The sequence below is a fragment of the Diadema setosum genome, chromosome 12 (assembly GCF_964275005.1).
Source record: "Diadema setosum chromosome 12, eeDiaSeto1, whole genome shotgun sequence".
Taxonomy (NCBI): Eukaryota; Metazoa; Echinodermata; class Echinoidea; order Diadematoida; family Diadematidae; genus Diadema; species Diadema setosum.
In genome coordinates, this window is record NC_092696.1 from 5,787,228 (window position 1) to 5,808,176 (window position 20,949).

General features: G+C 41.2%; 1 protein-coding gene across 1 annotated transcript in view; it reads left to right on the top strand.

The window, feature by feature from the left end:
- Positions 1-20,418, top strand: part of LOC140235583 (dynein axonemal intermediate chain 7 homolog) — a 40,253-nt gene extending 19,835 nt beyond the window's left edge. The window contains exons 5-16 of the mRNA XM_072315588.1: positions 1,198-1,338; positions 2,007-2,153; positions 7,187-7,290; positions 8,097-8,364; positions 9,344-9,419; positions 10,493-10,693; positions 11,355-11,526; positions 12,326-12,432; positions 13,201-13,367; positions 14,295-14,465; positions 15,467-15,616; positions 18,121-20,418. Coding sequence (XP_072171689.1) covers positions 1,198-1,338; positions 2,007-2,153; positions 7,187-7,290; positions 8,097-8,364; positions 9,344-9,419; positions 10,493-10,693; positions 11,355-11,526; positions 12,326-12,432; positions 13,201-13,367; positions 14,295-14,465; positions 15,467-15,616; positions 18,121-18,360 — 1,944 coding nt within the window. The 3' untranslated portion in view covers positions 18,361-20,418. The remainder of the gene's footprint in view (positions 1-1,197; positions 1,339-2,006; positions 2,154-7,186; positions 7,291-8,096; positions 8,365-9,343; positions 9,420-10,492; positions 10,694-11,354; positions 11,527-12,325; positions 12,433-13,200; positions 13,368-14,294; positions 14,466-15,466; positions 15,617-18,120) is intronic.
- Positions 20,419-20,949: the final 531 nt, after the last annotated feature.

Consider the following 20,949-nt stretch of genomic DNA (forward strand, 5'->3'; position numbering starts at 1 on the left):
ATGTGTGCAGTTCCTCAGTCGTGATAGGCGCTGAACTTGAGAGCTTCGTTACATTTTGTGGATGAACTTTTTGTTCGATTTTTGTCTTGGCCCATAGGAGAGTTTACCCTTGTGATGTGACTGACATTTGAGCAGGATACTCTAGATCCTTCTGTTTTCAAAACCCGAAGTAACCCCTCAGTTTTCTGAGTGTTATCTTGAGAAAGGGAAGTGTGGGCGTTAAATGAGTGTGCAGCCAAGCTGCCCCATGCGAAATCCATGGGGGCAATGGATGCTTGGCAACTTCCCAGAATGCCTTGCAGCTTCCTGGTCGTGAGCGTCCTTTCTGCGGAGTGGCTTGTGGACCTTGTGCAGGAAAGGGAAAAAAGGGAGATAAGATTCATCAGAATAAAGGAGAAGGGAGCCATCGCGAGGCGGAAATCCTCCATTAGTCGCTGCTACAGTCAGTATGAGAGCACTTCCTGTGAGACTGTCGGCAGTTCTCGCAAGACAAGGCAGGCCTCCGCTGGAGAGGATATTGGATAATCGGCTTTTGTTCTGCAGCGAATTAGCCACCCGCGATTGCTCATATGCTGGTCACGGCTCGGCAAGGGTGCAGATGACGTGCGCAGGGGCTGCGGCGCGTGCTTGCAAAGGGGCGGGGAAAGCGCATCGCCTCCAAGCAAAGAACGCTGGTGCTGCTTGGACGCAAATTGGATAATTGAGCTTTTGTTGTGGCAAAATTGGGCATAGCGATGTCTCATGTTGGCATTGCAAGTAGCTTTGGAAACTTCTAGAGGAATTGTAAGTGATGAGACATTTTTTTTTTTTGGTGGCGTCAGCTCAGATGACGATTCTGAAATGCAGCCTCCTTTAATCTCTCTAGCGATAGGATAGACCTTTTATGACCTTGCAGGGGAATAACCTGGGAATATCAGAAAGGCGCAATCTTTGTTCTTTGTGCTGATCCTGAATGGCTGCGATTGTTCCAATTTCCAGGGCAGCCTGTGACGAACAGCTCGGGGATGATTCCTGCGCCACCATTACGCATAGGATGTCAACAATCAATGCAGGAATATGAAATTACTGGAAGGCTGATTCAGCCATTCCTATGCAACTGTGATCCTGGCATCTATTGATTGATGTTTAATCTTGTCACAGAAATTATTAAACGTCCTCCTCAATACCATTTTATTCTCGTTTTTATCTCATTTACAGTGGGAGCGTTACATGCGATGTGATGGCAGCCCGGATCCAACGATCCCAGCCGAGATCAACACGTACATCAATCTATGGAAGGACGACGTGGAGAGGAACAGTATCGACTGCGTCCTGAAGGAGAGCAAGCTTGTGCTAGCGGTAAAAATATCTATTTTAAAACCTATCATGGTTAAATCAAATTGTGAAACCTCGGTTTTTATAATGACCGTATTAAAAATTATGTAAAAAAACAAAACCCCTTCAAATCACCAAAATGTTTGTTGGGACTAGATCGGCAAGAGCATGCACACACATTATACCGATATATAGTCTGACCTTGACTATCCGGCCATCTTCTATCTGGACTTCTTTATTATCCAGATATGTTCCAGCAGTGAAGATGAAAAAGAAGAAGATGAAGATGAAGAAGAAGAAGAAGAAGAAGAAGAAGAAGAAGAAGAAAAAAAATTCAATTAAAACTCCTACAGAACTCAAATGAATATTCCCAACAGAAACAAGGTCAAAATTCTACATTTAAATTGTCCTATTTCCGTGAAAAACAGACTATGATTTTTAGTAGGCTGTAGCATAGATTACACCACTGTTGCAGTGTGTACTACCTACTTTAGTAGCTACCTCTGCGTCAGGATCTTCATAAATGTACATTATGTTTCTCCCACATCTCGCTCAATCACTGATAGGACACTTTCCGGGCCGATATGGTTGGAAAGCAGAGGTCGGAGTGAAGGTCCCAAGTCTTTCCCCTGGTTTCTTTTACATCCCCCTCTCATCTTATGACTCTCCTCTCCCTCCTCCTCTCCCGGCAGCTGATCCACGAACTGGAGTTCCTGATCGAGGACACGCCGGACGACCAGCTGGACGAGATGACCGAGCTTCGCTACGAGGACACCATCGTGGAGCTCCAGAACGTCCTCATGGCCAAAACTGACCAGGCCACCGTCCTGCTTCTTAAGGTACAAAACTCCCTTCAGGATCTCCACTGAATTGTCCTCATGGCCAAAACTGATCAGGCCACTGTCCCACTACCAAAACTGCATTGTCCTTCAGGCCTCAAAACTAAATTGTCCTCATGGCCAAAATTGAGCAGACCACTGCCTTTCTGGATCTCAGACCAAATTTACATCAAAAGGACTGAAGAAAAAAATGGATTAAAGCAACACGCACACACACAAAGAATAGACAAACTAGAATCTGCAAATCATTACCTATCTGCTTCTTAAGGTACATTTCCCTTCATGATCTTAAATTGAATTTTCATGAAAGAAAAAAGAAAAAAGGGTTAAAACAACAAGAAAATAGACAAACTGAAGACTGCAAATCATCACGCCTCTGCTTAAAAATCTTCCTCTCATCTGCACGCTGCAGCCAAATGTAAAATCTCCACAGCTTTATTCAAGAAAAATGAAAAAGAAAGAAGAAATAGACTATCCCCACACTTTTGTATGTGAAAATCTGGCAAGCAGTGCATTGGAACATTTTCATCCGTGCACGAGTGGCACCGAAATACTTGGAAATGAGAGCCCGAGCTGAAAAGTAGGCAAAAATCTGATACATTCACTAATACCCCTTTCAGGTAATCGCGGTTCAATTATCCGCATCCAAATAATGCGGATGAAGTAGTCAAAATCGCGTTCATATATCCCATGAAGTGCGCACTACTTTTACGAGCACCCGTTCATATAATGGTGCGAAGGACGGAGTTATTTGTCATGGTTACGGCGCACGCCTCTATAATGACGTAATGTTTCCGGTGAATATCCTCACGTGTATGCACACCTCTCGCGCGCTCAAGCTCAGCAATCAGCGGTTGTGCGGGAAATCGAGTGACCTTTGACCGAACTGTGGAATGTTAGTGCGGATAAGTCGTAAAACGCGTTCATGTATTCTCGATCTACTCCTTATGCTGCAATTATGCGCATAATAGCAGCATCAAAATAATGCGCACTTTTCTACTCCTCTCCCGTTCATGTAATCGAAATTTTACGACTTTGTGCTCCTATTATCCGCATCCACGATTACCTGAAAGGGGTATTAATTGAGGAGGAAAGAACATAAGGTCAGTGAGTAGGAGGCTCTAGTTCATGCAGAGATTTCAAAGGGTAGGCGAGGCATTAATCTCAACAATCAGAAATGGTGGCGGAGTGGGGAGGAGAGGATTAGGAGTGCATGAAGGAAGAAACATGCAAAACCTAGGTCCTCCGATAACATGCAGAAAAATTTTGGCTTCCATATAATTTTCCCCCCACATATCTTGATGTGATCATGACAGAAAATATGTTCAGTTTACTCCAAATTGCTTTACCCCCTCCCTGACAACACCCATAGTAGAAATATTATTCATGAATTACATACAGTGCTTACTCCCCAAAGCAAAACTTTCCATAGCCAATGCTATGCGCGCCATCTGGTGCTGTAGTGCGTACTAGCAACTTTGTATCGCTCTGTGCTCTCGAGGCAAAAGTCCAATAAAATCCAAGCCAAGGGAAACTAAATGGTGTCTAGAAACCCCAAGCGATGGGGTCATAGGTCACTGTCATTATATGGTGTGGGGGTGTGATGTGTGCTGTGTTAATCAAGGCATAATATCTTTCAGTTCGTGGAAAAAGCTGTGTGGTGCATACATGGGCTATTATGTAATACATCGTGACCTTTGATCTTTTCCTGCCTGACTAGCTTGAGCATTCCATTCATTCTGCAGTGAATCTGCCGGAGTAATTACATGCTCTAGGTATTTCAAGAATGCGAGCAATGTACTGGCTGTACAATGCATGGGATGTGCCATTGTCTGTGTATTTCTGTGTGTCTGCTTGTATACATGTGAGAGTGTGTGTGTGTTTGTGTGTGTGTTTGACTGTAAGTCTTGTGTGTTGTGTGTTTCTTTCTTGAAAGCGAAGGAGAGCCCAGAATGTTGGTAGCTCTGTATGAGGGCTGATATCAAGAGATCGTTTCCGCTCTGTGAGTTGAACATAATACCGTGAGTAGTCTGTTGGTGAAGGGAGTCGGGCAGATTCGCTTTCACTGCTGTTGATGTATCGTTAATCATTATTTTGCAATCACAGTCTGCAAGTATGGAGGTTTTGAAAGCCTTCTGCTGGGACAAGTGCTCGGTCTAACAAATACCTTCTCTGCACATGGTGGTGTGAATATAATAAAGATGTTAAACAACTTGCAGATCACTCTAAGCTACATAGTGTATTCATATATTGCAACTAATAGAATCGGATACATAGTTTTGAAGGTATATCGATTTCTATGTGTGAATCAAAAGTATCTATAGACTCTATCTAACCCATAGAAAAAAAAATTCTGTGCATTTCTTCATTGTCCTACATTTTGTACTTCAACCATGGTATATTCATACAAGTTGCAAAGTATGACCGCAGGATTTCTGAAATCTCCTTGTGGCGCCCTCTATCATCCATCTTGGGGCGCAAGAAGGGAGAGATTAAAAAAAACAGAAACAACGCACTGCTTCCGAAGGCGAGTAAATGGCAAGCTTTCTGAACTTTCGCTGGATTATTAACATCTCTCCACGCCTTCTTCTTTTCCATGCTGTGCAGCTGGGGGAAAAAAAAAAAGTGGAATCCTGTCGCTGAATTTTTGCTCTTCAACTCCACCCTACTTGTGGTAGTACTGGCATATGGACATTGTTGTATTATAGTACGGTCAATGTTCATTTGCCGGTACTGCCAGGAGACTGGGTCTTTCTCTTCAGTTCATCTCATTCCATCCCTAGATATATTATCCATGCGCAAACGCCTCGCCTTATGTATATGCACAGCCTTCCGTCGGTCAGAAGCAATATGAAAATTGTTGCCTAGTAACAGATGTAAACTCTAGTGTATATTCTGCTTGTAGTATCATTTTCATGTGAATACTAAGGGAAGACAGTCGTTCTTGTATCAAATCACCCGGAAAAAACAAAACAAAACAAAAATCCTTCCAATGTCATCTCCTACACTTGCAAGTAAGGTTTGATGAACTGATGCTTGTATAATTGTCTGTAACGTTAGTTCTAAAATTTGATGTCTGACGGTAAATGCATTTTGCTTTTCCCTTACTATCTCTTGTGTGTATGACTGATTGTGGTAAATAGGAGCATGTAAAAAAAGAAAAAAGAGTAATACATTGCTTCTAGTGAATAGAGCTTCTAAAGAAAAAAAAAAAAAACAAACATCTTGTATATTATGCAGGAAAGAATATCATTGACATATAAAGTATGAGTAGCCAAGTCAAATATTATTGATATTTTGTAGTTATTTAGTCAAATATTGATTCCAGTACAGAAGTATGACAATGAATTTGGATTATTTTTCTTGTCTCTGTCTATTTTGTTGTACATTTTTGATACTTGTTTGTCCCAGTACATGAGTTTAATTATATTGCACCATGTCGGTTGTTTTAATTGAATGTTAAGGAAAAGAAAAAATCTTGTTTTCCCAAAGGATGTGATGGCACCACCCATAATACACAGTTACCACTCCCTGTTTGACAGGGAGTTCTTATCAAATTTTCATGGTGCACAGGCTTGTAGGTGTGGTATGTACAAAGCCACGCTTGTGTGTGTACGTGGAGTCTAGAGAATAAGAGTTTCTGCAGAAAAAAAAGAATATGCGGGAATGAAATATTAATGATCTTATTAAAAGATATTTTAACAAATTTTGATTCTGTTACAGAATCTTGAGGGTGGAGTGTTTTGATCTGTTTTTCTCATCTCCGTGTGTTGTACAGACTTGATATTCATTTGTCCCAGTATGTGAGTGTAATTGTAGCGTACAAAGTTGGTCATTTAGAATGTAAACAAAATAATAATAATAAAATCTTGTTCTTGACGTAGGATTTGATGGCTCCACCCTGTACAAGGTTACCGCTCCCTGTTAACGGCGAGTTCAAATAAAATTTTCATCACCTAGGTGATGGCATGTTCAAAGCCATACGTGGGTGTGTCCAAATTGGTATTTAAAGATGAATATAGGTTCATTGCAGTCTGTGGGCTCAGCAGAAGATATATTTTTTTGATTCTTTACTTTTTGAACCCATAAAGTCCTGGTGAGATTCCGCTGCAGACAGTATCACCTTGTCCGAATGGAATCTGTAGCTCTCAATGTTACTTCTTATCCTTAAGTTTGAATAGATAGGATGGAACTTGGTTGGATTTATAAGACTTGCACAAAACCAGAAAAATATCAGAATTGGCCCACTTTCGGACAGAAATGTTCTTAAAAATTGTTTCCTAATTACAGTATCAGTCACAAATTTCTGATTTAGGTGATTTTGATAAGTCTGAAACCAAAATAAGCCTTTTGACTGAAGCAAGGCTCAATAATAATAATGATAAAAGAAAAAGATATACATGTAGCACCAAACCACCAAAATATGATATTGTGAACCTGATTGGTGACAAGAAAAGTTAGGAGTGTGCAACAGGTGAACCTCTAAATTCTAGTAAAAGTTGCCAGATTTATGACTGCAGATTATATCACACAGTAATAGTATGAAACTCCTGTAGTACTACTCTTGGTGTGTTAGTATAAAAGTAATTCCGGTCAAAGGTCACATTGTACATGGTACAGTATGTTGGAAGGCTATTGTGTACAGTTTGTGAGAACATGGTGTTAATGAGAAGTCAAGTGTTCGTGTTAAATCTTGACTTGGATTCTGAAAATGTGGTGATAATGATTGTCAGTGTGATAAAGGGTGGGGAAGTCGAGTGTAAGTGTTAAACGTTGACTTTTATTCTGAATGAGTTGTGATAGAGATTGTCCGTGTAATGAAAGAGTGGGATGATCAAGTGTTTGTGTTAGTGTTTGATCTTGACTTTGATTCCAAATATCTTGTGATAAATGTTTACACGTGTATGCAGTGAGTGTGTAATGGTAAGTGTTTTGGCTGGTCTTGTTCATTTCTAGAGAAATGTGTTTCTGTTTACATCAGTATGGCATGAAGCTCTAATGGTTGGTGTTTTTGTGGGTGTTGTTTATTTCAGGATGCGTCCTCCAAAGCAGACTCAGAGACGGGCAACCTCCAGTTTGTGGCTGGCAGCGAGGACCTGGTCCTGATGCTCTGGGGAAATTTGGTGAAGAATCCAAGGTAAATAGAATGGACATATTAATGCTCTATGTGTATTTGTCCATGTAGCCATCTACCTCTCCCTACATCCGCCGCTCTGTCTTTCCAACCATTCATTAATCTGTGCATTCTTGCATCTCTGAAATGTCTGTCTCTATCCATCTAATTGCTTTATGTGCCAAATATTTTGCAAGGTTTTCATTTTTTTGGTGAATTTCGCAAGTTACGCGCTATTCGCAAAATGAAAAACACTTGAAAATATTAACTATCATCCGGACATGGATGTGACATGCACAAATACATTTCTCCGACCAGGACTGCACTCCACAATCATGAATTCAACCACTCACGAAATTGTCGGGAAGTCCCAATTTTCGCAATACATGTGTATTTAACTCGCTAAATATATGGTGTATACAGTATATTATGTTTATGTCTACATTTCTATCTCCTGGTACACTGTATCTAGCTGTCTATCTGTACATATATCAACCAGTCTGTCTGTTGATATACTCATCTATCTCTGCGTGTATCCATCAATTTCCTTGTGCATGGATGTCCGTCCATCTATTAATCGGTCTGTGGATATAATTATCGGTCTGTCTCCCTTTGTTTCTATTGATTGGCTAATCAAAGTTCAATGATTTTTCAACTGAATAGCTGTGTTTTGAAAAAAAAAAAAAAAAAAACAGACACGAGATTTGTAGCAGTATTAGCTGGCTGTTGAGAAAACCCAATCCAAACATGAAGGGGTGTAAATATTGCCCCTCTTGTAGATATATTAAGAGTTTCTAACCCCCTTGTCTTCTCGCAATCTTCTCCACCAGGTTCAAGAGCTACACATTTGAGGAGCAGGAGCTGACCTTTGAACTCCCGAAGCAGCTGGCGCTCTCTGACATCGGTGTCCGGGTGGTGCACACCAGCTACGACCACCTCTCGCACCGCTGCCGCACCTTCAAGCTGAAGCGGCCGCGCTTCCGCCCTCCGCCCCCAGAGGAGGAGCTCCCAGAGGAAGAAGCCCCACCCCCAGTTGAGGGGGAGGGGGAGAAGGCGGAGGGAGAAGAGGGGGAGGGGGATGAAGCTGAGAAGGGAGAGGTGAGAACCCATGCTGGAGTACTATAAAAGCCGGGGGTTTTATTTGCACATTGTTTTCGCTATTGACACTGAGGTTATTGTCAAGTGCACTAATGCCTGTCTGTTCAGGGCTCCACTTTACTGGACATATACTTAATATTCAACTGGACATACACTTAGTATTTAACTGACCGCATGAAGATACGAGACTAGCACTTACCGTAGTGATCGCTACTAGGACCGGGAGAAAACATGAGTCCCATAGCATGCGATATATCCTGCCAGCCGTAGCCATGGCTTCATCCATGCTCGAAGGCGTCGAATGCAGCGAAATGTGTGCGTTGGTATTTCTGTGCCCCGAATTTGATGCGATCGAGATCAGGTGGTGAAAGCTTGATGTATCATTCAAGTTTCTGCCCAACAATGATTTGCGAAAATTAAAACCCTGGCAAAATTAAAAGCCTTGACAGCAGTCCCGCCTTGACAGTAGTCCCGCCTTACAGTTTATCTGCTAAGATTTCTTCCTGTGTGGCACATCTTGTGCATCAAGACCCAATACATCCTTTAGTCATCTCATGAAGTATTGATAATTAATACTCCATCTCAACAGACAGACTTAATGCCTCTTGATGTCTGGTAAGGTCATCTCACTGACCCAGATCTATAAAGAATGCACAGTCAACCATTATGTTTTCCACAAAAGCAGTTTTAAGTTTCTTAAAGTCTTATGCATAGACTGCGACATATTTACTTGCTCTTTCCCTCAACACTTTTCAAATGAAGCGTGCTGATATTATTATATTACTAAATTGTGCAGACCACCAGTTTTGATAATGCGTAACACACCCTTCTTTATGTGCGTGGCACACCCTTTTCTTATGTGCGCAACACACCCATCCGCTTGACAGAATATAGCCAGCTGCCTTCTATCGTAAAGGGTGTGGTTTGAATTTGATGGATTGTTTTCTCCATTTCCTTGTTTGATACGAAGGTGGGGGAGACAGATGACGCTGATAAAGGGGAAAAGGCCGATGCTGACGAGAGTGTCCCGCCAACCCCAAAAGAGCCGGAGAAAGGTGAGCGGAATTTCTTTCACGTTCTAATGAAAGAAAAAAAGAAATAAATCACTGTGATGATGAAATTAATGTCTACATCCAATGCCAACACAGTTCATGTTGCCCAATCTCATGTGACGTCCTTCAGAGTGTGGTAGTTTAAAAAGGATATTCGCTTTTCTGTGTGTGTGATTTTATTGTGCCATCAATTAGTCTTCAGCGAAAACTGCAGGTAGGCTTGTTTGTGATCTGCAAAACATTGTGGTAAGTTTGCAAATCCTGTGTTTGCAGTCGCTTTCCCATTGCAAGACATACCTCCCTGAGACATCCCCTTCAGATCACTGAACGCATGAGATGCACTGTTGTGTCGGGAAAGATTGCTCCACTGTGGAAAGACATGTTAGAGGTCCTGTTTACCTTTGGGAGCAGTGATTTATTTAAAAGATGTTCAAAATATCACATTTGATGGATATGTATAGGTCTGTTGTATCACAAAACATCCTACCATATAAAATTTTTGCAGTAAAGCCTAAAATATAAGGAGATATCAGTATTTTTCTCATTAAACCGTAACTGTCGACGGTTTAGTCTGGAAACATTTTTATTATAACTATTGTTCACATTTTGTATATTCAACAATACTTAACATCGATTATATGGATTCAAATTTTTATAGTGGTTGTTTCTATCCCTAGCTCTTATTTAGAACTATTTTAAAGCACTTCTGCAAATGGTAAATTATGTCTTTAAACATATTGCAACAAATTTGTAAATGCACTTTGATCTGATGCATTGTGACTCACACAGAGTGTATGAAACAAGTCAGGAAGACATAGTGTGGTTTTGTGTCCTGTTGCTGTATGAGGAGGAAGTATGACCAATTTAACCATTTCTGTGCAAAGGGCTTTGGACAGTACATACAGTAGTATTGGGGTGTTTTTTGCAAATTGGTACTCAAGGCGCACAAAGTGTTCAGCTACTTGCCTCCGTGCTGCAAGTCACCTTGATGAACTGTGGTTGTGAAAATAATGTGGTGAAGATCATAAAGGAAGTCTACAACTAACCTTTGACCCTTTCCCTCTGACGCTTACCAGCCAAAGCACCAGCGGAAGAGACGGGCGAGGAAGGGGAGGAGGAAGAGGAGGAGGAAGAGGAGGAGGGGGAGGAGTACGAGCTGGAGGACGAAGACACCGTCGACCTGCGCGCCTACCAGGTCCTGGGAGGGGTCATACACCTTGACCTTTTGTCCCTGCCGCCACAGCCGAAGCAAGTGAAGAGCTGGCTCATGACACAGGGTGAGTTTGACCTCACTTGACCTTACTTTGCAGTATGCAAGTGATGTATGGGTTCGATTGCGATTTAACAGGGCAGAGCCAAGATGAAAAGATTGTCTTAACTTTCTGATAAATTAAATTAGAATCATGTTCCATTGTAAGAATAGAGATCATTCATTATTTGTTTTATGAAACACCTTGAATGTTAATGGATGTACTGTAGGGCAAGACTTGCATACAATAACCGCCATTTCCCATTTTTAATTTTAAAAAAAAGTGTTTTTCTTCAGATTATTTAGATCTTTCCAACAAACAAGCTTCCAAACCAAGATTCTGGAAATGACATCGGTCTTTAACTGTTAAATGACTAGTATCATTGACAAGCTGCATTGGAATCCACCTTCCCCTAGAATGAACATAACTTGCATGTTGCCATACAGTGGCTATTATCAATCACATCGGTGATTTAACAGTGATTGTGAAAGGCTGTCATTGGTTTGGAAACTGTTATGTGAATAAGAATATCAGACAAATTATTTTAAAATGTATGGCACATATTTACTCATTCTTTTGGCCACATAAGTGATAATCAGGGTATATATCGACATGCATTTGCATTGTATGGATTCTTTCAGTATAATCAGTAGGCCTATTTGCCTTTTCACACTTTTGTCACTTCCAGAGACGCCCAACGAGTTAAAGCGGGTTCCCTATGGCAATACCGATGGTGTCAAGCTCGGAGCGTCACTGTCCGGTACACTGACCATGGGACAGACAATGGACCCCAAGGCGGCTGCCTCGGCCGCTGCGGCAGCCGAGGCACTCGGGGCGCCCCCTGTAGGCGTAACCCTCAAGTGAGTGTCTGGTTTGGATTTGTTTCTGGAGCCCATCAAAATGCGATTGGTATAGGAATGTGATCTCGCCCCCACTGTTCTTCACTGTAAATATTTATGCTGATGTGCATCGGCTCCATCACAGCAGTTGACAATCACAGTACAGCTTGAGTCTTGTACCAGCACCATGAGCTCCATTGATAATATCTGGGCTGAAATGACTCTCCTGCACAAGTGATACATTTTCTAATCCAACAGATTTGCTCAGCAGAGCCAGTGTATTTTCATGTCTGTAGTAATACATTCCCATGAAAATGAGTTTGTTACAGGAGTGCCAGATATTTATGGAAGAACAAGGTCGTATATCATTTCTTTAACGAGGCACTGAGGGCAAGCTGTTAGGGACAATACTATCAGTACCACTGTTGTCTTGAAAAGCTTGCAAAATAGGCAAGTTGATGGATGAGACTAAAAAGAAAGACTGATTTCAATAAAGTATGGATCCATGTTTGATTCCCAACTTCTCGAGTCGGGTTATAATTCATTTTCATTATTTTAATGTCCATACTACTGTTCAAGGCTTTCCTTGCTCGAAATCTGTGAATGCTAGTGTGAAACAGAAACAAAATCCAAAAATGGTGAAACAAGAAGAAACGACACGAAATGCCTCAAAGAAACCAAGAGTCACCAATGAATGTGTTTCCTTAGAGCAAGAAGGATGTAAAGACCATTCAGAGTCAGCTGGCACAGCGCCCTTCTCGATTCGTATGTGTGGTGCAGTGTTTTTTAACCCTTGCCCTGTCTACTGTTCCCCCCACAGGCTGCCGGAGAATGTGCTGTTCAGTGAAGAGCCTCAGATGGTGTACTGGTGGGACGAGGGCAAGCAGTGGAGGCTGGACGGCTTTGTGGACATCAAGTTTGACCAGGGTGAGTGACCGCAGCCACCTGTCACACAGTTCCTCGTGGATTGAAAACTTGAAAAGGATGGAAGAGGGTAGGGAAGTGGGGTACAGAGGGGTAATGAAGCAGGAATAGAGAGAATTGTGCTGTGTTGTACACCCCATCGTCCATAGGTTTCTTCTCATCCGAGTCACTTGATTGAGTGCTGTCTTTATCATTGCTCTAAACATGCTTTGCTTTGGATGTAAGTGTACATGTGATCTTGTACAACATTTTTGCATTTGTCCTTCCATCCACAAAGATGTGATAATATTTTTTGTACACTGTCGGGCAGAAATGTATGCACAGATTTATGGACTCAAAGGCACCAATTTGAGTGTTGTGCTTTTAACCCTTCCATATAACAGCATTTCAAAATCACCATTTATTTATATGAAAGCATTTTCAAATCACAAGTCTCTTGATGACGATGCTCCCTTTATATAAAGGCATTTTGAAATAACGTCTGGGCCCTGTTTTTTGAAGAGTTAAAATTTCAACTGTAAGTCTTTGGCAGCCTGTGTGGTAAGGAAATTTGAAAATCGATTTTATCTGTTGATAAAACGGGGCTCTGGATGTCAATGTTCCTATCAAAAGTTCCCCCTTCTGAATCTTCACATTTCTATTGAAAAAGCCCCCACTCCTGAAGAACTTAACTTAGTGCGTGTGTCTTATCAGAGGAATTCGCCTGTGAGAGAGTTTGATGAAAGATGCCTACTTACTGGTATCGTCTTGTCTGGTCCATTTTGGCTACAGAGAATCGGACACTGTCCTTCAAGACGATCAAGTTTGGCCCCCTGGCCTGCATCCAAGACAAGCACATCAACATGCCCTTCCAATCCTGGGAGCTGTATCCGCTGGGTGTCAACCACACCCGACTCACCATCATCGCTGCCATCCTCGAGGTGGAGATTGAGATCAAGGTACGGCAAAATGGTTTCATCGTCTTCTTGCAATATCGGTCAACACAGCTCTTTGCCAGCCATCCTTTTCCTCCTTTTCATGACATTATGAAAAAAAGATTGTTCAGAATTCATTCTGTAAGCATGGCAAAGTTTCGAAAATTGTTTTGTCCAATGTGGCAAGTATTTCTTTGATTATAAGATTCAAAGAGTTGGGTGTGTTATGTGCAAAGGTATTTTGATACTTCCATTTTTTTCAGTAGAGTATGCAAACTGACATTTAAAGTTGTATTCTCCAAATAAAAACCTTGTGGGCAATCACACAGATTTCTCCAGAGCTGTGATTTATGCCAAATGGAGATGAATTTAGATTTGCAGCATTTTAAACAAATGCTTACTTGCCCCCATATAGACATGAGATTCACAAGACACCTTAGTGAGTGCCAAAGTGAAAGTGCCTGGGCATATCTCATTAACTGGAATATTCCCGTTTCTGCAATGGCATGGTGGAACGGTGCTCTACTCCTTGTATGATATTTTGCTTGACTGTATAATCATGCCAGAGGTTCAACGTGAGGTTGATTGCTTAGTGTGTTTAGGAGCATGGTTACACACTAACTCTCTAACATTCAAGTTAGGCAAACCTTAATCATTCCAGATTATTACATTAAGATTGTGGTGCGCGGAAGTCTCATTACAACAAACTCGCGTACAATGTGGTACAGCTTTTAATGAGAAAAATTAGGCAATCCTGATTTTCCATTAGTGTCTCTAGTTGATCTCTTTTTCTTTTCTTTTTTCAGTATGGTTTAATTGAGGTACCTGTTAAAGCAAAAGTAAAATTGTCGGTCCCAGCGACCTTGTTATAAACTGGAATTCCCTGTGCTGACACGACTCGCGTCTCTTCATTGCAATTCACATCATCAAATCCTCTTTTATGCATCCTAGGATCACCTGTGCTGCTTCCGTCAGACGGGGGAAAACGAGCCCAAGCCGGAGCTAGCCTCCATCACCGAGAAGTGGCTGGAGCCCAAGGTCCTGATTGAAACGATGAAGGCGGCCGGCGTCAACCTCTTCCCGGAGATCGACTCCAAGAAGTACGTCAGCGTCAGCGAGAAGGTAAGCCAGTGGAAAGTGACATCTAGCGAAACAAACCGTGAACAGTGAGCCCAAACCAGGTTCAGTCTAGCAGGTCAATCATTCTGCCCTGTCTTAAGTGAGCAGGTGTCTCCTATCTCCCCTGTCCATCCCCTCACCCCCCTCCCAACAAAGGGATCTTCATCACTAGAACTGTCATACACATCAATCTGTGCATTTCTAGAAAATGTCGATATAAAAATTCTGTAAATGTTTCAGCTTTTGTTAACGAAGTAATAAGTCGCTGAGGGAAGGACTGAAGGAATAAATGCATGAATTTATAGCAATTTCCTTATGAATACTTTGAAAGTCGATATTTTCGTTTAAGGAATTTTTTTGCGGTGAGTGGCTCAAAAACATATTCATGCATTCGTGAATTCGCACTGCGTAATTGTCAGCTTAGTCAAAATGTGCAGAGAAAATTGTGAGGATATGTTCGCTTGTTTTATAATTCGCGCTGGCAGAAAGTAGCTCGAAATATGCAAAAATCAATGTACTGCAGAAATTTTGGCATTTACACTAGTATTTTCCAGCCTGCCAACAAGATTCAAGTTCAGAGATTTTGAAAATGGGGCATGTTCGTGTCAGCCTGATGAATTTGTGAAAAAAACCAAAAAACAAAAACAGGACATATAATCTTAGAATGTGATTCTGTTATTGCTCAGATTCAAAGCAGCCAGCACACGGAAACCTTCTCAAGCTGCTTGGTTATTGCCTAGATTTCCTTGTTATATCAGGTATGTCCTAATATCAGGGATAAAATCGAAAGAATGTTAGGGACCTGCAAAATTAGTTCAAATCAAATATCTAGTTATTTCTCACCTTATATCAGGGATAAAATCGAAAGAATGTTGGGAACCTGCAAAATTAGTTTTAATTATCAAGTATTTAGTTATTTCTCACCGTGTTCCACTGTACCACACCCCATGGCAAGCTCCTGATTAACCTCTGACCTTTGACCGACTCTCTTCCTCTCCCCCCAGGATGAGCAGACTGAGGCAGCAGCCTACGATCAGATGGCCCTCTCTGCCTCATACTTCGCCTACTCCTGGAGCAAGTGGAATGCGGAGACTCCGCCCGATAAGGTCATCATGCTTGGAGCCGAGAAGCTGGTGGTCGAACCGGTCAAGGATGTAAGTTTGACCACACCTTCTTTCCTTTACCCCTCCCTCCCCCCCCCCCCCTTTTATGGGGGGAGTGGTGACATTTGTCACTTACAAAGTCTTTTTTTTTTGGGGGGGGGACCTCGATGTTGGAAGCTGATAGTTATGATGTGAGAAGTATTTTGAGATTTATCAGGAGATGACCAAGGAAAGCTGTGTTGCAAAATTTGAAGAAATTGTTTCAGTTTAGGTGCGCCAATTTGACCAATATCTTATTTTGAGGTATGCTTGGATTATTCGAATAGAATCTTCGTAACGGTCGCTAGGTGATTAGAAGAGGGAGGTGGGTTCTCGAGGAAATATCCATGAGCATCATATTGACAAAGTTATTCATGTAGTCGATAAATCGTGCGCAGTATTTGGAAGACTTTGTGAGATGGCAACATGGTTCGATGGCATGGAGCAGAAGTAGTTACTGTGCAAACATACGTGGGAGGTCTTAAGTTTGAAACAAGTTTGTCTTGTTTGGGGGGGGAGGGGAGAGGGGAGGGGTCAACATTTGGAAGGATAGCACCTACAATTTGTGGATGTCTGAAGTTGACGGGCTAACAAACTGAAGGAGCGGGATTCAGTGCTCATAGCGAGACGATGATTCAACATGTATATTACCGTTTGGAAATTGCAGTGTCTCTTGTTTTCTTTCCCATTGTGTTTGACGTACCATGCCAAACAACCAAAGTTTGCCTCCCTCAAATTGAACATACCCTAGTGAACAAGTTTTATTTTATGTGAGTCTGACTGAGTTGCAGTCATCATGTGACTATTTGTCTTTGGTTTTTATATCCCCCGCTCCTATGCTGATCATTACCCTTTGATGTTTCCCATCTAAAGACCAAGGTATTGTTCCCCACCGTGTGTTTTGTGACATGAGTGCAAGCGCAATTACTCGCCCATTTATGTATGCACGCGGACCATGCACAATGCCCAGTGTGAATGCACTGGCACATCCAAGGGTGTAGGGGGGTTCACAGAAGAGCAGAACTTTGCAATGGGCTCACACCAGTCATCTACAGGAATAGAAAATTATATCATGTCGCACATTCCTTGCCTGTTCACATGCAATAGCACGCTTTCTACCACATTTGAAATTTTAAACCATGGCCTTCTGTCTGGACACACAAGAACTATCAATCAGAGTAGTAATTCTAATTGTTGATTCTTTGTCTTAGCTGAAGCTGAATGCATTTAGATCAGGATTACATAGTTGTAGATTGTCCTGTTCCAGTGTTGATGTCTACAAGCATCAACCTTGTTCTTTTGTTAACTGCAAATAGGGAATTTTTCTGCGTCAAAGGAACACCAGTCAATCAGCCAAGGTTTCACTGTATAATAGTTTTCTTTGAAAAGTTTATTTTCAATTTTATTTTTAGATATGTAGGTATGATAATTAGACATTAGTGATGATAAAGAGAGCTTCATGATTGCAGGTGTTGTTGTTGTTTTTTTTTTTACAGTGTTGCAAAATCAACAACTGATAAATAGGGAACACGAGATCCATGCATGCAATGTGTCTAGCAGGATAGCGTTTTGATAGATTTCTTTATCTTAGCTGCAAGCAAGTTCATGTTTTGGGAAAGGTGCTTTTTTTTTGAAGTGATGTGGTTCGAATTTGAAATTGCTGCAGTACCACTGAGTGTTAATACTTCTGTTTTGTTTTTCTGGATATAATTAAATGTGATTTTATTTTATTTCGATAATTGGTGTTATTCACTCTTCCTCATGAATGCAACTCATCCTTCCTATGTATAGGGAAGCCGAACATGTTATGTTTAACAATTTCCTTGCGGGTGAGATGGCATTGGGAGGAAATGGGGAGATTGGTTGACGTGTGTGACACCTGATTGACATTCGGGATCTAAAGGGGTCACTGACCTAAAAGCTGTGGTGATCGGGGAACATCCGACATACTGTCTTCTTTCTATGTTTATGGGGCTTCTTGGGGAGTGCGTCTTCGCTTCCAATTTCTTTCTGCTTCTCTCTCTCCTGTGAAACCACTTTGTATTTTGCCTGTGAATGTACAAATGATAACCTTAGTTGGTCTTTTGCTGCCAGCATTCTGGGCATGAGCAGAGTCCCACTGCTTTATTCATTTGTACCCTCTGTATGCTTTTCTATTCTTTCATAGCAGCGGGTTGTGCGTTGTTTAGTTCCAAATTGAAGAGAAACCAAACCATTTACACAAATCTAGAATTGTGATGACATACTGAAACTTTGCAACAAAAAAAAAAAAAATGAAATGCAAGTGTGAAATCTTTGCTGTCATGATTTTGTAGAAAATTAATGTTCCTATGTGGTATATCCCCTCCCCCCCCCCCCCAAAAAAAAAACAAACCACATAATCCAACTGTATGAGAGAGGAGCAAGAAAGGTTTGATGATTTAGGAGAGTTTTTGTCAGTTATGATTAAGATATACTCAGCAAAGTGCTAATGTTTCTCTTTTTTTCTCTGTCTCATCCCTTGTTGCGGTCACCAGGAGGACTGGGCGGTCATCTTGACCAGCAAGGCCCAGACCTGCAAGCTGAAGATGGGCGAGTACGATGAGGAGTTCTCCGAGGCGCACGCCGAGGGCACGCAGTTCCACGCTGACCTCTACCACATGGTGTGCGACCTCTCCACGGAGGCCGGCATGGAGCGCATGCGCAACACCAGCTTCCGTTTCGTGGACGCGGTCCACACCATGCTAGAAGCAACGCGGATCATTGCGTATTCCTAAATGCCTTACGTTAATCCAATCGGCTTTGAGCCTGACTTTCTTGTTCAAGGAACATTCCATCCCATCTATGTACCACGCAAGAGTGTTCCAATTATTAAAAAATTATTTTCACTTGTGTTGGCATTCATGTAAAGCTTGCATAGGGGAATTTGTTGTGATAGGCTCGGTCAAATAGCTGACATTTAGGTGAAGACCATCAATGCAAATTTTCCTGTCAAGGTAGGAAAAAAAATAAAAATACCATCTGCAGGTGACTTTGGAGCTGTTATTTACTTGCCAACATGTTTTATGGCATATCCTGTCAAGAAGAAGAGCCTCGCACCTCGAGCTTGTCGAAAAGATGAAATCTTTGTTGAAAAATTTTGTCTTCATGATGTAAAATGCCATCAGGTTTGTTTGGTTTTGCTTCCAAAATTATAACCTTTAAAATGAATTTGTGAGAGAAATCCTGCATTATTTATTTATCTTTTCTTTTTTTCTTTTCTTCTTTTTTGTACTGCTTGATTATATAAATAAACCTAATATTTTGAAAACAACAAGCAGTGGTCTGCCCCATTCCAGGGGGAAAAAAGCAAAAGAAAATAGACCAAAACGTCATATATTGCGATGGGGATTTTGGAATATGACATACTGCTTCAAATTCTGTCTTCATCAGTCTTGTGCCATTTCGACACTGCTGTATGTATAGTGTAAATATGCCATGTAAATAAAAATGGACCACATGTCTTTCATTCTATTATCATCATCTCTCCGTCCACCAATGAGACATAACATTAATCACCTTGATTTCAATATTTCAAAGAATTTATACTTGAAGTTGCGTGAGATTCGTTGCACTGATATTGTTTCATTTCAGGATTTGTTTGAGGGGTAGATGGTGTTGGTGAACTCCACATGTAGAGATGTATGAAATAAGAGCAGAACCAAATTAATGAGCAAAGAAAGAGAAAGAAAGAAAAAAAAAAAGAAAAAGAATACAAATGCTTTGTGCTCAGTGATCATACTACTAATGATAAAGAAAAGAACCACACACTTTATGTCCCTTCCTACCATTTGTAGAGCTGCCACATATACCTTATTTTATAGGAGTTTCTCCCTAAAAAATAACGAAACCTCTGTATAGACTAGCAAGAGAACTTTATATCCTGATTTTAGGAGTTGTATTTTCGACAAATGAGATGCATTTAACACAAGTATTTCTCTGAGTACTCTTTTGAACCTTGCTGATATTTCATGTGTAAATGTAGGCAGCCCTGTATTTGACGAAAGTTGAAGTGTACGCATATTTTCACCGGGTGTTTGGTAAAATCATTGTCGAAAATGTGTAAAGCTGGGCCTGTGGTGTACATCGTGAATAAAGAATATACTGCGTCTTGTGACAAGCGTAAAATATGTCCTGCAGAGATTAGGAGATAAGGAGATTACCTGTAACCATAGGCAGGGCTCGACACTAACGGTGGCCCGGTGGCCCTGGGCCACCAAAATTTCAGAAATGAAGAATTTGGTGGCTTGATCGGGCCACCAAAAAAGGCCGGATGTTTGCCTTTGGGCCACCAAAAATAAAAGTTAGTGTGGAGCCCTGCCATAGGGATTATCTGATCACTTCAGTAACTATAGCATCATGCTGTGCTGGCCATCCTACCACCCTGCAGATATGCACATCGAAAAATCTACTACTACTAGATTGTGGCAGTTCATTTATTCATTTCAGTTTTTTAAAACGCTTTCACAAGTGATGTCACGTTGACGAAAATGAGCTGAAATGAAAAAGAGAAAAATGGATTTAACCGTTGACGCCATCATGCGAGCGTTCAGTGAGCTGTGTGGTGAAATTTCTGTATTCATTCTTGAAAATGTTTCCTAGGCACCTGCTGATGCACAAAAGCAAGCAAGAATTATATTTATCCTTGCTGTCTTACCCCCTCATATGTAATCCTATTGAGCTGCTCTTCCCAGATATCTGTGTGTACATTGTACATGTATTTCTATCAGATTTTTTATCCAGATGTTTATGGTAGAGAAGTTTATGAATAAAGAGAAAAAAGTCTTTACTACGAATCCGTATGCATTGAGCCATCTCTTCATATGAGTTCTCTGATTTATGACGTGTGTGTGTGTGTGTTTTCATTGTACAGTGGACCATCTTTACATCCATGAAAAAACAAACAAACAAAACAAAACAAAACATTGACAGGGTGTCGCCCCAACAGGGTACAGTATTGTCAAAGATGCGAGGAAAAGCGATTATGAAGAGCTAGCTTACAACATGGTTCTGCTCGCAACAAGATTAATTCGACGGACCCATTTTTCCATTACAGTACAAATTGTGTTTAGCTAGTCTCTCTCTCCAGTTTGTTTAAATGAGTTTCTGATTATAATGAGGAAAATTAACTGTTGTGAAGAACTCGTTTTGACTGGCTTTCTCTTTCTGTCTATCTTGCATGAATGGGCACTGAAGCAAACACCCCAAATTTGTAGCGGGCAAGTGCCCATTTACGTTACGCTTGTACACGTACTAGCTTGCATGTTACTAATCCGATAAAGAGAAGACATTGCAGGATGACATGCAAGTTATGTTCAGTCTGTAGC